Raw genomic sequence first — 15,352 nt, forward strand, 5'->3', positions numbered from 1 at the left:
TTTTCTCCAGCCCCCAGCACAGGAGACCGTGGTTCAAACCGCAGGCCCTAACGTCGACCACGGATTCGACACAGGGCTTGGGGTTGACTCAGGTTATTTGACCAACACTGTCTTTGGTCTCATGGCTACAACGATCCAAGATATGCTTGGGCCGCTTACAAGAACCGAAGATATCCGTAGGCAGTTTGGTATTGACCTCGAAGACCCCAATGATCCCCTGCGGTTTCTTCAAGCCATGAAAAACGTCGTCCATGCAGGTGTACTACAGGGTCGATTTCCGCTAAATCTTCAGGAAGGCTGGATGCCCGAACTAAGGCTCAGACTCGGAGACTGGCAGACTATCAAGTTCCTGATAGCGTCACTTTTCATTTCTGCGCATTGGCGACGGATGACCCCATGGCAGTGGGCCGGCGTACTGGCCGAACGAAATCGGATTGGGCGTGCTGCATCTGACTCGGCGGACTTTGGACCTGACAGGGACTCTTGGATAGAGTACATTAACAACCGTTTCAATGCGGAGTATGTGATCTCGATTGACGCCCACTTCCCAGGCGCCGGAATTACACGCTGGAAGGAGACTGATACGACTGGCCAAATAGTCAACGAAGATGAGCTGGACTTGACAATGATCGACAGCACTTTGGCGACCAACATCAACGTTCCGGGTACAGACTTCAGTCCGGGGCCTCTACTGTACTTCCAAGGTAACTCACTCTGGATTTCGGAACGAGTGATGGGCAACATTGTGGAGTTGAGCATCGACAGCACTTCGCGTACTGTCTATATGCGTAGCTCCGCAAATCGCGAGTTCAGGGTAGAGTTCCTTCCCCATGGATTACAGGAAGACGCTTGTTTGCCACCAGCTACGACAAACATGATAAGGCGCGGTGGAGGGGTTTTCCGTTTCGGGTTCTGTTGAAAAGGTTGTAGAAACAAGGGGAGCGGATTCAGGGTATGTTGTCACAGATGGTAAGAGGAAATGGATTGAGAGAGCTGTTGTCGCCGACGCGCTAAAAGCTGCCCCACCCGCCTGGGAGCTTCCCAGATTGCGTCGCGTCGCGCATCGCATCTTCACTTCAGGATTTGGCACTTTTGGTCACGCGCAGGACTATGTGCGCTCTTTCTCGTAGAGTCTCTGCCTCTCGCTCATAGAAAAATGCGATAGCTAAACCTGACGAATCCACCCATTTCTACCTTACGCATAGCAGACCTATCTCTGACACACTGCAACATAGACAAGATGAAATATAGCGGGTAATCCTTCACCTTCCACACACCTGATGTTCGCACATAATTAATACTGTAGGCTATATTTCGTCTCCAACCCCTCCACCAACATCGACGCCTCTCTCGCTATCGTCAACACCCTCATCCAAGGCATCGAGACCAGCTTCCCAAACACCACACGACAGCAAACGCCATGGTCGCTATCATACCGCGCATTTCGCGACACCATACCTCCGGGTTACCAGCCACCTGCGGGTGCAGACGGTAAACCAGAGCCATACGTACATTCATACCAGCACCTCCTCCACCTTTCGAGCCTCGTGCCGAACCGCACATATGTCTTTGCACAACCGCGAGCGCAACAGGAAACTATGACGTCGATACCGCTGCGACAACAAGACGCACATGCCTCAGTACTGCGATACCAGTGTTCCGCTCTGTGGACGCCGAGACACATACTCGCGGTGCGAGAGGGGGCATCATATAGCGGGGGCCTCTGTTCGATACAAATCGGCGAACTACGAGCGACTCGCGAAGGTCCGCAGTCAGGCGCTATCTCATCACCCGGCGTCGTGGTCTGCATTAGCACAACGTTGGGCGCTGAGGACACGGATGGCAACATGGATTCCGGCTATGGCACAATGGAGAATGGTGCAGCGATGCAGGTGGACGAAGAAGATCTCGACATTGAGTATGCGCAGGCTGTGGTGCGCGACTGCTGGAGTAGGATCAAGGATGGCCGCGATCTGGGCCGGTCAGAGATCAGGGAAGTGATGATGGCTTCGACTACAACAAATAAAAAGGGCCAGGAGCAGGAGGCGGCGGTGCGCATGTGGTGCGATGCTCTGCGCATGCGCGGATGAGCGAATGTTTGCACACCATTTATCATCATATACCCAATGCGAGAACTTGAGCTGGACATGTAGCAGCAGATGTGACACGACACGCACTCATAGAGCGTAGCATGCAAGTGAATCATGGATAGTTTTACAGTTTGATTGACTATATGCCAGGCCTACCCTGCCTAGACACTCATACGACCGTCTAGTCTCATTGCCTCCTACCAAATCCCTAGGTATCCCTACAGGTATCTAAACTACAACAACGTAAAGGGCAAAGAAAGAAAAAAGAAAGCGAAGGTGGTAAGGTCAAGTATTAAGGCAACATCTTGCGCACATTCAGATTACAACACATAGTTGAAGATCGATCCCGAAAGCTTGATCAGCTCGCGCCATAACCCTAGACCGGACATATGCAAAAGGAAATTTCTGGGAAGGCGAAAGAAGGGAGTAGTAATAACCAGCCAGTAGATGAAGGATAAGTATCGCACAATGAAGAAGATACACAACATCCAGGTAAGGCTTACTGCGCACCAACCTCTTCTTCTGCCCAGCCGGGGAGACCACCGTCACCCTGGATGGCAAGACCGTAACCGCCGTTGCCGCTGCCGAAACCACCGATGCCGGAGCTTAGGCTACCGAAAGAGCCCTGCTGAGGTGCTTGGGTTTGCTGCATGGAGTGGTTGAAGGGGCCCTGAGTGAAAGCGGGCAGGCTCACAGCGCGAGAGTGTTGGCCACGCGAGTTGAGGTTCGAGGGTGCGAGGAGGCCACCAACAGTAGTAGCACCTGAGCCACCAGCCGACGTACCGTTAATCAGACTGAAGCTCGATGTGCTTTGATGGGAGCTATGAGAGTGGTGTGGCTGAGGAGTGTTCAGGTCGGCACTGTAGAAAGCAGCTTGCGGCGACTGGAAAGATTGCTGCTGATTCTGCTGCTGCTGTTGCTGCTGCTGTTGTTGTTGCATGCTGGCCTCGACCTGTTGTTGTTGTTGCTGCTGTTGCTGAGCTTGTAGGTACATCATGAGGGGGTTATTGTTGCCGGAGTTCATGATGTTACCTGAAGCAGGTGCTTGAACGGAAGGGAACTGGCCGTTGGTGCTTTGGCCAGAGCCTGGTGCGCCAGAGCCAGTCGGCGAGACTGAAGCACCAGCACGGTTGGGATGCAGTCCGTTAATAGGCGATGGTGACTGGAGACCATCGCTACCGGCTTGTTGAGCCTGGGCCTGCTGACTGTTCATCTGGCGAGGAGGGTTACCGCATCGATCCTTTCCGAAGTTGACCTTGAATCGCTTGTATTCGTCACGGCCACGGATCGCTTCGATTGCCTTAATGGCATTGGCAATGTTGGTGAAGTTGACGAATGCACAGCTCTTCTCGCGCAGGGTGTTGACCAGCTCGATCTCGCCGTACTCTGAGAAATCCTGCCTTAAGCGGTCTTCGGTCCAGGACTCATCTAGGTTGCCGATGTAGACGTTACGTGAGGCACCACCACTGACAGCAAGGGCAATCGCAGGCGGGAGAGCACCGGAGTGCTTACCCCATCCGATCTTCAAGCGACGGTTGTGGATCATAAGCCCCTGGAGATTGCTAAGAGCGTAGAAGGACGCAGCCGACGTCGGGTCGATGAAAGTAACGAAGCAAATGTGCTTATCCGGGATATACCTGATGTGGTGAAGAAGACCACCGCGCACAACATTGCAGATCTCCTCGATGGTGGTTTCGGGATGAATGTTACCTAGGTAAACTGTTCGGTTACCCAAGTTGTTCACACCACCAGCAGAGGTCGCGACCGCCGCGGCAGCGACAGATTGCTGAGCAAGAGCATTGGAGATCATGTCGCGATCAGCACCGTTCAGAACATGAGCGTAGCCAGGCGCGATACCCAGGTACTGCGCTGCGTTCTGCTGCTGGGTCTTGGAAACGTAAGCGCATCGATCCTTGCCGTAGTATACGCGCCTAGGCGCTTGCCACTTTGGCTCCTGGGGAAGTTGAGACACAGCCTTGATGGCATTTCCGATGGACAAGAAGTGAACAAAACCAATAGCCTTTTCCCGGACGATCTTGACGGTATCAATGGGACCAAATTTGCTGAGGTCTTCGCGGAGTTCGTCCTCAGAGACATCCTCGGACAAGTTACCTAGGTAGACGTTGCGAGAGGCACCCGATTGCTGCACAGCCAAGGCCACAGATGTGGGGACCTGGGACGGCTTTCCCCATCCAATCTTGATGTCCTGACCCCTGATTGACAGCTTCTTCAGAATGGCGTCAGAGTGGAAGTGAGTGGCGGAGCTGCTGTCCAGGAAGGAGATGAATGCGCAGTTCTTGTCTGGGAGAAGCCTGACGGACTCGATTTGACCACTGCGTACATGGCCGAGGATCTCCTCCGCAGAAGTCTCAGGGGGGATGTTGCCCAGGTATACAGTCCTGCTAGTTCCAGATACAAGACCGGGAGCAATCGGCATTGAGGAGCCGAGTCCACCGAGACCCTGCGCGCCGTAACCAGGGAAACCTCCAGTCGGTGACTGGGGTCCACCAAAAAAGCCACTAGTGGGAGAAACCATGTTCTGGTACAGCTGGGGCGAAAGAGGCTGTTGCAAGGGGCTTCCCATCTGGTTGTTCTGGTGGTTCTGTTGCTGAGACTGATTCTGGCCAGCGAACTGTGCGAAGTTCTGAAACTGCGGGGAAGCGAAAGCCGAGGGCGAGCCTGGCTGGAAGGGGCTACCGAGGAGCAACTGCGAAGGGAGCAGAGGGGTGAAGTTCATGTCGAAACCAGTTCCTGGAGTCTGCAAATCGTTGCCGTTCTGGTTGCCAGGGTTGAGTCTGCCGGTATTGATGGACATGTTGTTCGCCCTCTCCGGGTGTCGGTCGCCATAGCCGGGCTGGTTCGTAGCGAAGGCGCCGTGCGAGAAGCCGTGGTGACCGCCGTTCATCTGCCTGTGGAAGCTCGACTGGAGACGAGGACCGCTGGGGGCGTTCGGGGCGCCGTCGTGTTGCTGCATACCGAGGAGGTGCGGAGGCAGACTGAAGCTGTCCCGCGCGTTTTGAGATAGAACCGCCGTGGTGAAGGTGTATTACTGCGTCCGGGACTCGTTGGACCGGACGGCGAAATATGTATGGCAGAAGGTGAAGTTGCAACCGGTTGCAGAGAGGTCGCCGGGCTTGCGAAGATGCTGCTGTATTACAAGATGTAGAGCGTTCTAGAGGGCATTAGTTTGAGAGCAGTGGAGACGCATTGGACAAGACGTACTTCCAAAAGCACAATGGCAACGAGTCGTTTGCAGGTCTAACAATACAAGACACGCTCACAACGCAGGCAATCGGGGCCTAAAGGATGCAGGCACAGAGGTCCAGAAGGGTACTGTCGCAGGCTTGCACGGTGGACGCAGTGGAGGCGCAATTAAATGCCGTGGGCCAGAGCTGCCGAAGAACAAACTCGCGTGGCTTGTTTGAGGATGCGTGCACCAAAAGAGCGAACAATAAGAATGAAGTGCAAAGAAGCAAGCTTTGCCGGGAGCCTCGATGCGGGGAGAAGAGGACAGAATGAACGAAGGGGATCGAAGAAGAGGGATGCGACCTGAAGTCGGAGCGGAGGAGAGAAGAAAGAGGTCGGTGAGAAATGCTAACTAGCAGGGCACATTAGGAGGCAGCCGCAAATGAGGCAGCCCAAAGCGGACAACTAGCGCACCGCCCATTTTAAACGCGCAGGCCACGTCTGAATCGTGCAAACCACCGTCGCCACGAACCGCTGCCCTGCAGTTCTCTGGCCCCGTAGACGCCTGTGCTAGGCGGCGTGGTATCTCGTGCAGCGACGCGCCCCCGTGCCTGGCGTAGACGGCCTTGTGCTACCAACGGCGCAACTCGGTATCCTCCAGCAGATGCGGCCAACGGGTAATTGCAGATATGCACACTCCGTCCCTGACTAGACGAGCCGCCTGATAGTGCTGCTCTTAAGACGGGTCCCTTTTTTCCCTTTGTCACGCGAACACGAAAGGGTCCAGATCGTATTGCGGCGGCTCCAGTTCCAGGCGTAAGGATAGCCCTTAGTGCCAGCCTGCCCATCGCCGCGTCGCAGCAAGCCGTACTGAGCGTTTCCGTCTGGTCTGGCTCCGGGATTTACTACTGCGAGCGTTCGCCAGGTGTGGAACAAACACGGAGCGCTCCGTCTTCGGGGTATCAGATGTCAAACGCCATCATGCGAAACCTCCACGTGTGTCATGCTTACCCCTGGGGGTTTGCTGACTTCTAGAATGACGTTTGCGTATTCTGCTGTTTCCAAGGTCCAAGGTTGACGTGTTCTGTACATACGCGACCACGGATGCTGGATGACAGGGATTATCCATAAGCGAGCACGTGACGCCCAACTACGAGCGACTGGTCAATCTGTGCTTTCCGGCGATCGTGCATCAACCCGCTGTCAATTCTCCCATGGCACAGCTGTCTCCGTCCATTGCGCAGTGCGCCGTAGTGGCCACGGCGCTCAAGGTGCTGCTTTTCCCTGCTTAGTATGTCTCGCTGCACAATTCTGAGGTTTAGTTCCTCGTCCTTGCTGACCATCTCCGGCAGTAAGTCGACCGACTTCGAGGTTCATCGTAACTGGCTTGCTCTAACGCATTCCCTACCCATCAAGGAATGGTATTACGAAGTCAGACAACCATGCCGTCAACGCCACGCAATTGTTCCAATCTAACGCACTCCAGAAAACGTCTGAATGGACCTTGGACTATCCGCCGTTCTTCGCTTACTTCGAATGGCTAATGTCTCAAGCTGCACCCTATGTTGATCCTGGCCTGCTCAATGTAAAGGATCTTGGATACAACAGCTGGCAGACTGTATACTTCCAGCGTACTACAGTCGTTTTAACCGAGCTCGTCTTGGTCTACGCTTTGCACCTGTACTTACACATCACCCTACTTGATCTGTCCGTTACTAAATGCTCGCCAGCTATGTGAAGACCTCAAAGTCCAAAGTCACTGCTCACGCCGCTGCACTCTCTGTCCTATTGTCGCCAGGACTGCTGATAATCGATCACATCCATTTCCAGTACAATGGCTTCCTCTATGGCCTCTTGGTCCTCTCTATGGTCTTGGCCCGCAACAATTCGACCCTCCTATTGTCCGGTCTGCTCTTTGCAGCGCTTTTGTGTCTCAAGCACATCTACCTGTACCTCGCGCCTGCGTACTTTGTCTACCTTCTGCGTGCTTACTGCTTGGGGCAGCGGTCGCCGTTCCCGTATTTCACTATACGATTCTTCAATTGCATCAAGTTGGGCGTGGGCATCGTGTCTGTCTTCGCAGCCGCTTTCGGCCCCTTCGCAATGTGGGGACAGATAGGGCAAGTGTTCAGTCGCCTGTTCCCGTTCTCGCGAGGTCTGTGTCATGCCTACTGGGCGCCGAACGTCTGGGCGATATACTCGTTCTCTGACCGAGTCTTGATTTATCGTATGCAGCTTCCCAGTACCACTTTGTATCAAGCTAACACTGCCAGTGGCCCCGCGCCTTGGGCTTCATGTTGATCAAGAGGCAGTGAATAGCGTCACTCGAGGGCTTGTGGGGGACACGTCTTTCGCAGTACTTCCGGACATAGACCCATTGATATGCTTTCTTCTTACTCTTGGAACACAGATAGTACGTGTATCAATATCCTGGGCGATCGATTGAACTAACGTCATCCAGCCTGTCCTCCTCCGCCTTTTGTACAAACCTACTTGGGAGGCCTTCATTGGTGCTGTAACGCTGTGTGGTTACGCATCTTTCTTGTTCGGCTGGCATGTCCACGAGAAGGCAATCTTGCTCGTGATAATTCCATTCAGCTTGATAGCCCTCCAAGATCGTCGATATTTTGGCGCTTTCCGACCCTTGGCTGTTGCTGGTCATGTGTCACTCTTTCCTCTCCTCTACACGGCCGCCGAGTTCCCTGTGAAGACAGTCTATACTATCTTCTGGCTCGTACTTTTCCTTATCGCCTTCGATAGGCTAGCTCCTGCGTAGGTAACCTGTCCTTTCTTTCGGGTCTCCGCTAACATACAACAGTTCACCCAAACCTAGGATATTTTTACTTGATCGCTTCTCCCTGCTTTACATCGCTCTTTCGATACCTCTAATTGCATACTGCTCACTGGTCCATGGCTTAGTGTTTGGTCCTCGGTATGAATTCCTGCCGCTCATGTTCACGAGTTCGTATTCAGCCGTCGGAGTGGTGGGCAGCTGGGTCGGCTTTCTGGTAGTTTACTTTGATTTGTAGATGTAGAAGTATCCAATGAGTCTACAAGATAGATCTTGTTAATTACACGACCTGGGAAATAAGCTCTTCTGGATGTGGCAAACTTGTCGTCCCGATATCTTCTTGAGCAGCACTCGTCTAACGCGCAATCGCATGCTGTCCAGTGGTAGCCTTCAAAGAGGGACTCTTTCTGCTGGGCCACTTTGGAGAGTCTCGTGGATGTTTGGAATACTCTAAGGGTATGGCACGCTTGCTACCAGTGCTGCAAATGGGAGATATGGCAGCAGCAGTGCGAGCATGGTAGTGAACAAACACTCCTGAGTAAACTTGATACTGTAAAGATATCGGGGATGATGTTTGATATAATATACAATACCATGCCTTCTAATGTGCGGCTGAATGTTGGGGTAGAGTTGTTCGTGTTGGTGTGATTGAGCAAGTGGGTCAGGCTGCCCCCAAGGGTTTGCTCGGGGTGGCTCGAGGCATGAGCTTTTCATGACCGATTATCACAGAACTTGATAATGCACAAGGTTTGCCGAAGTTAGAATAATCGATCCATGCATATCGCAGCATGATAGAGCTCATTGCTACGATTCGAAAGAGTCCAAATATGTTGATATTTTGATGGTAGTGGGGTGTGTAGCTTTGACGCGTGGGTGGTAGGGTGCGAAGGCAGTCCTTGCCAAATCAAGTATGGTAACTAGTGCCAAGGGACTACGGGCCTCTTCCACTACCCTCCGCTCGCTTTTCTCCCCCATTGACTACTCTCCGACTAATCCTCTCCACCCTACCTCACAACTTCCCGACTATCACGCTCTTACCACTCGCGAACTCACCCACACGTCGCCTAGACGCGCTCTCGGAACCGATCGACGCGTCTCGGAACGCTACTCGGACCACCGAAGACTGCGACGACGATCTCGAAACACCTTTCCTGGCGCGTAGAGACGGACAATCGATCAACTGCCTACAGAGGGGCCATCGCCCCCACCTGTTACCGCGAATTACCTCGAGCAGAGGTAATCGGCGCGCTTCGATTGTCGCGACACTTCCGAAGTTTGCGACGCGGCACCGTGGACGTCGAACAGGCTATATGAGCTAGGGATCAGGCCAACATGGTATAGTTTGGGTCGCGTTATATACAGGAGCGTGTGCTGATTGTTTTCCAGGTTCTCTACAAGCGTAAACCCGTCAAATTCGAACCCCTGCCGAAGAACCTTGAAGACAGCACTGAGGTACGCTACATACTTTGTTGGACCATGGAACATATATGCTAAAGTCGCTGGATAGGTGTGGCATATCGAACAGACTGGAGAGGTCTTCACAGACTATGAGCGGTTCCTTGAGAGGTAAGAAAATATATGGAATGACGTCAGGTAGGTACATGTCGCTCATGAGGTGTAGATTCGACTTCTATCAACAGCGGAGCTTCACATGCCAGGCGACTGGTCATTCAGGCTATACCTATTTCGAGGCCCAGGAGAGCGAGGTAGGCTCCACGTCAATACTCGTCAAGGCCGACGAAGAGGTAACATCCGTGCAGACGGAAGCTTCCAAAGAGATCAACAGCATCTTTCCGGATGGCTTGAGGTCTCCTGTCCTTCACTATGTCCAGTTTCAAGACCACCATCGGATGGATGACCTAGGTGAGTCAATCTTGCTTGCTCAGCCCAGGAGTGCTGCTAACATACTATACAGTGAATGATGTCTACGATGTATGCCCACGAAGCGAAACCAATACCCACAAGGAAACCCACGCTGACCTGTTCGCAGCATTTCAAGGAGCACTTTATGCTGAATGATCGGGTTTCCGTCGAAGGCGACCACTCGCGCCGCTTCGGCAAGATCACCGAGATCACGGACAGCAGTCGACTACACAGCATGTTCAGTGGTCAGTCCATGGACGACAACATTCGGACATACACCTACGTCATCACTATGGAAGACAGCGGTGAAACCGTCACCAAATACAAAGCATCAGAACTCCAGCGCGATCGAAAGACTTATTCCAAGCTCATCTTGAAAGCTTTCCTTCGCAATGCCCTGAAGCGTGAGTCATGGATTGGTGCGCCATGGATGGTCAAAGACAGCTTGGCAAAGAGATACGACATACCCACCAAGCTTCCTGACAAGAAGACCCGGGAGGCTATTTTAGCTGCTAAAAGGGCTACCACTGGCGTACCCAACGGTGTGACTGAACCTGTTCAGCAGCAATACCCACAGCAGATGCCCAACGGTCATGGTCCTCATGTCAATGGCCATAGACCGCCTTTACCACCTGGGCAAGCGCAGCCTACCTTTGTCAATTTCTCCGCAAGCGGTCCTCCGCCCTACGCACAACAAGGTGTGATGCCTCCATGGGCAGCTGGAAACCCTCATCGGCCAGCGTATTTTGCCAACGGACCGCCGATTAACTACTCCGGACCTCCGCAGATAGTGACTGGTCCACCACCCAATTTCCTGGCTCAGGTGCCGCCTGCCCTTGCTGCGCAATTAATGCAGATGCATGCGCCTGGTCATGGCCCGCCCATCAATTTCCCATTCCAAACCAGCTTCAACCACCAGCAAGGTCCCCGGCCATCAAACCTTCCACAGCCTCAACAAGCGCCTCCACCGCCCCGTACTATTGAGTATGTCAAATACCCATGCGAGGACCTAGAGATCAAGCAACCTCGTCTACAGGTCAACCGACCACCATTGAAGTTCCTCTCCGACGACGTTCCTGAAGGAGTCGAGCCGCCGGCTGACGAGAAGAAGACCGGCATCTTGATGAAGAGTATTGGCCCGTTGCTCTGTATCTGGGAGACTCTCAACGTTCACGATACCATCTACATGCTAGACTCTTTCACCTTCGATGACTTTGTCGACGCTATGCGGTTCTCGCATGAGACAGTCGAGTGTGAGTTGTTTGTAGAGATGCACTGTGCAATCCTGAAGCAGATTGTCAACGACTCCGGCAAAATACAGACGTCCCTACCTAACATGGCCGACGGCGAGGATTCATCAGACGAAGATTCGAGCGAAGAGTCAACGCCCACACCCGAGCCCGAGCCGCCTGTTCGAACTACTCGTAGCAGTTTGAGGAAGTCGGGTGCAGCCCAACTTGTTGCTAAACCACGCACACCCACGCCTGAGCCTCCGAAAGAACTCCACAAAGCCGAGGAATTCGACAACGAATTCGACTGGGTCGAGCAGTGCAAGACTCGCAACTTTGCGGACGGTGGATGGCAGGCAGTCATGGTCGCACTCCTCTACCGCCTTTCCTTTGATCCCGCGCGGAAGGAAGCCTGTGACGAAATCCTTGCTGAGCTTGTCCCTCCTGATGAAGAACCTACCATCACCACCATCGCCACCAACTACGCGAAGCTCGATGTCAACCTCCGCATCTCTGCGCTCGAGATGATTCTGAATCTTACTGTTGTCACTGAGAATTTCCGCGATCAGCTGGTCGCCGCCGCCCAGGAAATGACTCGCTTGCGCAAGGAAAAGATTGAGTACCAGCGCAAACGCAAAGAGCTGGCTGATGAACTTTTCAAGCTGGATTTGGAGCGTAAGATCCACCTTCCTGCCAACACGCCGGCGTCGCCTACGGATGCCAAGATGAATGACGATGTGGATGCATCCATGACGAGCGTTAACGATGGGTCTAAGGAACCTGCCGAAGCCGAAGCGGACGGTGGCAACGATGCACCTACTTCCAAGGGCAGGATCCGCCCGGCGAACAAGAACAAGCGCAAGGCGGCTGCTGAAGAAGCTCGTAAGGAGAAGGCGAAGAAGGCCAAGGCAGATGCTGAGAAGACCAAGAAGCAGAAGGAATGGGAGAAACTACTACAAGCGATTGAGAAGAAGAAAGATGAGCTCAAGGAGTGCGAGGACAACATCAACGAGCTTGACGATGATCTGCGCGAAACTCTTGTGCATCGTAGCAAGATCCTTGGCAAGGATCGATTCTTGAACAAGTACTACTGGTTCGAGCACAATGGCATGCCATTCGGCGGTGTCCCTAATAGCTCTACCGCCGAGTATGGGTACGCCAACGGACGAATTTGGGTACAGGGACCGAGCGAGTATGAACTTGGCCCAAACTTGGAGGAACCTGCCCTCTCTCAAGACATGCAGCGCTTTGGCTACACTATCCCGCAGCGGAAAGAGCGAGAAGAAGGCCCGACGCACCTGTCCAACTCGAACCAGTGGGCGTTTTACGACGACCCGGAGGACATTGACAAGCTACTTGCGTGGCTCGATGAGCGCGGCCATCGAGAACGTGTTCTGCGCAAGGAGCTACAAGCGTTCCGTGACCGTATCGCCGAATACATGGTTAAGATGCGGAAGCATCTGGCGGACTCCAACAAACCCCAAGAAGAGGACGATGATGACAACAAGACAAGAGTGTCGACGCGAAACAAGACCTATGTCGACAAGGACACCCCCAAGGATCGCTGCTTGCTCTGGACCAACAGTATCATGCGTGAGGAGTTTGGCCACAACCACATCGAAGAATACGAACCACCAAAGAAGGGCAAGGCGAAGCCTGTCAAGGCATCCAAGGCCAAGGGCCGAGGCCGTTAATGCAGTCTCTTGTGCCACAAGCCCACGCAAGAGGCGAAGCAAAGTGGAAACGACCACAGGCTTGCTCTAAACCAAGGTCACAAGATGTATATCAGCCTACTGGGCAGCAACGTACCCGAGGATGACGAGCTCCACAGAGCTAGTGAGGACGTTGGCAACACCGCAGTACATTTACGAATGACGACACAGCATACTTTGGCGATCTACGGCGTTTTGATACCATGAGCCTTGGTGCTCAAAGTACATGTTGAGCATTTTAGGGAGTTCGGAAGGATGCAGAGCTGACTGCCATTGCGATGGCCAGTCTTGCCAGCAGACTTGGTTCATGGTTTTACCGGATATCTATCTATGGCGGGTCCTTTGGTGGTGTGCTCCGATCTTGACGTGTATGGCGTTTAGCATTTGTCAAGAGCGCATATTGTCAGTATAGCTAGAAATATCAAAACGAGATTGAATTAATTTCCGTGTGTCATGTGAAGTATCAGTTCCAGCGGTGCATTCCACGTTCGGCATGAATTCTTGAACTGTTCATGTTCGGTTGGTACCTAACACCTGACTAGCTGGCCATTTCGGGTTAGTACGCGATGCGCGGCTGCTTGACGCGACCGGAGGCCGCCATCAGCAGCGCATGCAACCAGACCTGCCGCCTTCCATCAGCAAGAGACATTTCGACATCGGATACGTCTTCACTACACTTGGAAAGATCCCTCGGAGTGATTAGAGGTCCACCGAAGCACTCCGCAGGCGTCGTAGAGCCGCCAACATGGCTACTAATGGCACACGAAAGGGTGAGCTGAACTCCGCACCCCTCCCCGGCGCCGCTACGATGGGACTAATGTACCGCAGCACCTTCAGCCACAGAATCTGGAGGCAACTCTAGCCTACTGGACACAAGCGCAGTGAAAGACATAGTCAAATTGGAGAAAGCCAGGATCAAGTTGAAGATCAAGAAGCCGGTACCGAAGCCGTCGATATCTGGGAACTGGAAGGAAAGCGACGCGACCAGTACGTCACCCACAGCGCGCTGTATCTGTACATGCACGTAAGTCTACACAGCGGTCTAACATGTTATTAGACGTCGAGACCAAAGCCCCCGCTCCGTCGACCACCTCGCCTGTGATCAATCCTTTGGACGAGAAAACCATTGCCGGCTTCCCCAGCGGCCGACCCCTAGACGATAAAGTGGACACAGTACAATGTAAACACTGTCGCCGACCCGTACTTCGCGCATCGTCTGCGGCGCATATTCGTGAATGCTTGAACAAGAAGCAGGAGAAGCTAAAGAAGAAGAAGGAGGCCAAGGAAGCCAAAGATGCAGCTCTGCGGAAAGAGAAGGGCGAAGATGACGAGGGCGGCAAGTCGCGCAAGTCAGCCATCAAGGGTGCCTCGATAGACGGCGATGGCGCAAAGAAGGGCAAAAAGCGGAAACTCGACGGAGACGCGGAGAAGGCGCCGAACGCCAAAAAGAAGAAGAAGGATGAACCCAAGCAGAAGGGAGCAAAGCCCAAAGGCCCAGTCGATGTTGAGAGGCAGTGCGGTGTCTCCCTACCAAACGGCGGATACTGCGCAAGAAGTCTGACTTGCAAGAGCCATAGCATGGGTCTGAAGAGGGCCGTTCCAGGACGAAGTCTACCATATGACATGTTGCTGGCGCAATATCAGAAGAAGAACCAGGCTAAGATTCAACGTATGTATCCCACGATCACCCAGCTAGAGACACTGTATACTGACATATTCTTAGGGTCTCTCATTGATGCCAACGCGCCCCTCCCCGAAGATCTCGAGCCCTCGGGCGCTGTTGATTCCGACGAAGAGAAAGACTCTATAATGGCTGCCCTCTCTCGACATCGGCCACGACCCATGGCAACATACACGCATACATCGCAACGCTCGAAATACCAATACATCCGCATGAAAGGCATGATCCGCTCAGCACTTGGCGCACCCCCAGGCGGAGGCGGGTCCATGTTCTCGGGTGGTGACAATATGAGTACTGGACGAGGGATGGCACTCGGTATGATGGGCGCGCCATTGAGTGCAACCAACGAGCACTTTCCGCAAAGCGCTGGATTCGGCGCCCCGCTGAGCGCTGGTCTGGATGGTGGAGCAGGGAGCAGGAGGCCAAGTGCTATCGGTACAGGCGGACCTCGACAGATACTCCCTGGACAACTACCTGGACCTGGCCAACAGCGGAAGGGCAGTATAGCGAGTGTTAGCGCCATCTAGGAGGAGGCTCTTCTTCCCAAAAAAGCCATGTTGGAGGAGCCATCCTATGCTACGGGTAAAGACAATGACGAGGAAAAGGTTACGAAGACGAACATTGACAATCCATGGGAGGATATGGGAATCGAAGCGTAGAGAGATGCAGTGGCGTTCACGGATAGGACATGACTTTCACATGATGGCTTTACATGGGGTGGCACGCTTCGGCAGGGCTATGGAATGTACCCTTGGGTTTGGTTCATGTATTATTTGGGTCGGGAGTTTGACATGATACCC

The 15,352-nt window shown here is 53.4% G+C and overlaps 4 protein-coding genes across 4 annotated transcripts; 3 read left to right on the plus strand and 1 right to left on the minus strand.

Moving 5' to 3' along the window:
- Window positions 1-512: 512 nt before the first annotated feature.
- Window positions 513-2,090, plus strand: J4E83_000370 (uncharacterized protein; the record flags this gene model as incomplete). The annotated part of the gene is made up of 4 exons (XM_049327332.1): window positions 513-519; window positions 600-773; window positions 1,236-1,254; window positions 1,307-2,090. The coding sequence occupies 4 exons, from the start codon at window positions 513-515 to the stop codon at window positions 2,088-2,090; spliced, it is 984 nt and encodes a 327-aa protein (XP_049193477.1).
- Window positions 2,091-2,589: 499 nt separating this feature from the next.
- On the minus strand, window positions 2,590-5,064 carry J4E83_000371 (uncharacterized protein; the record flags this gene model as incomplete). Its single annotated transcript, XM_049327333.1, has 1 exon — window positions 2,590-5,064. One exon carries the CDS (start codon window positions 5,062-5,064, stop codon window positions 2,590-2,592), a length of 2,475 nt encoding a protein of 824 aa, XP_049193478.1.
- Window positions 5,065-6,490: 1,426 nt separating this feature from the next.
- On the plus strand, window positions 6,491-12,853 carry J4E83_000372 (uncharacterized protein; the record flags this gene model as incomplete). The annotated part of the gene is made up of 12 exons (XM_049327334.1): window positions 6,491-6,567; window positions 6,629-6,707; window positions 6,763-6,956; window positions 7,007-7,503; window positions 7,550-7,689; window positions 7,738-8,048; window positions 8,095-8,182; window positions 9,454-9,519; window positions 9,575-9,633; window positions 9,689-9,930; window positions 9,983-9,999; window positions 10,058-12,853. 12 exons carry the CDS (start codon window positions 6,491-6,493, stop codon window positions 12,851-12,853), a joined length of 4,566 nt encoding a protein of 1,521 aa, XP_049193479.1.
- A 763-nt stretch (window positions 12,854-13,616) lies between these two features.
- J4E83_000373 (uncharacterized protein) lies at window positions 13,617-15,079 on the plus strand (the record flags this gene model as incomplete). The annotated part of the gene is made up of 4 exons (XM_049327335.1): window positions 13,617-13,641; window positions 13,700-13,858; window positions 13,929-14,540; window positions 14,595-15,079. The coding sequence occupies 4 exons, from the start codon at window positions 13,617-13,619 to the stop codon at window positions 15,077-15,079; spliced, it is 1,281 nt and encodes a 426-aa protein (XP_049193480.1).
- Window positions 15,080-15,352: the final 273 nt, after the last annotated feature.

The sequence above is a fragment of the Alternaria metachromatica genome (genome assembly GCF_023757995.1).
Source record: "Alternaria metachromatica strain BMP 0045 chromosome Unknown scaffold_1, whole genome shotgun sequence".
NCBI lineage: Eukaryota > Fungi > Ascomycota > Dothideomycetes > Pleosporales > Pleosporaceae > Alternaria > Alternaria metachromatica.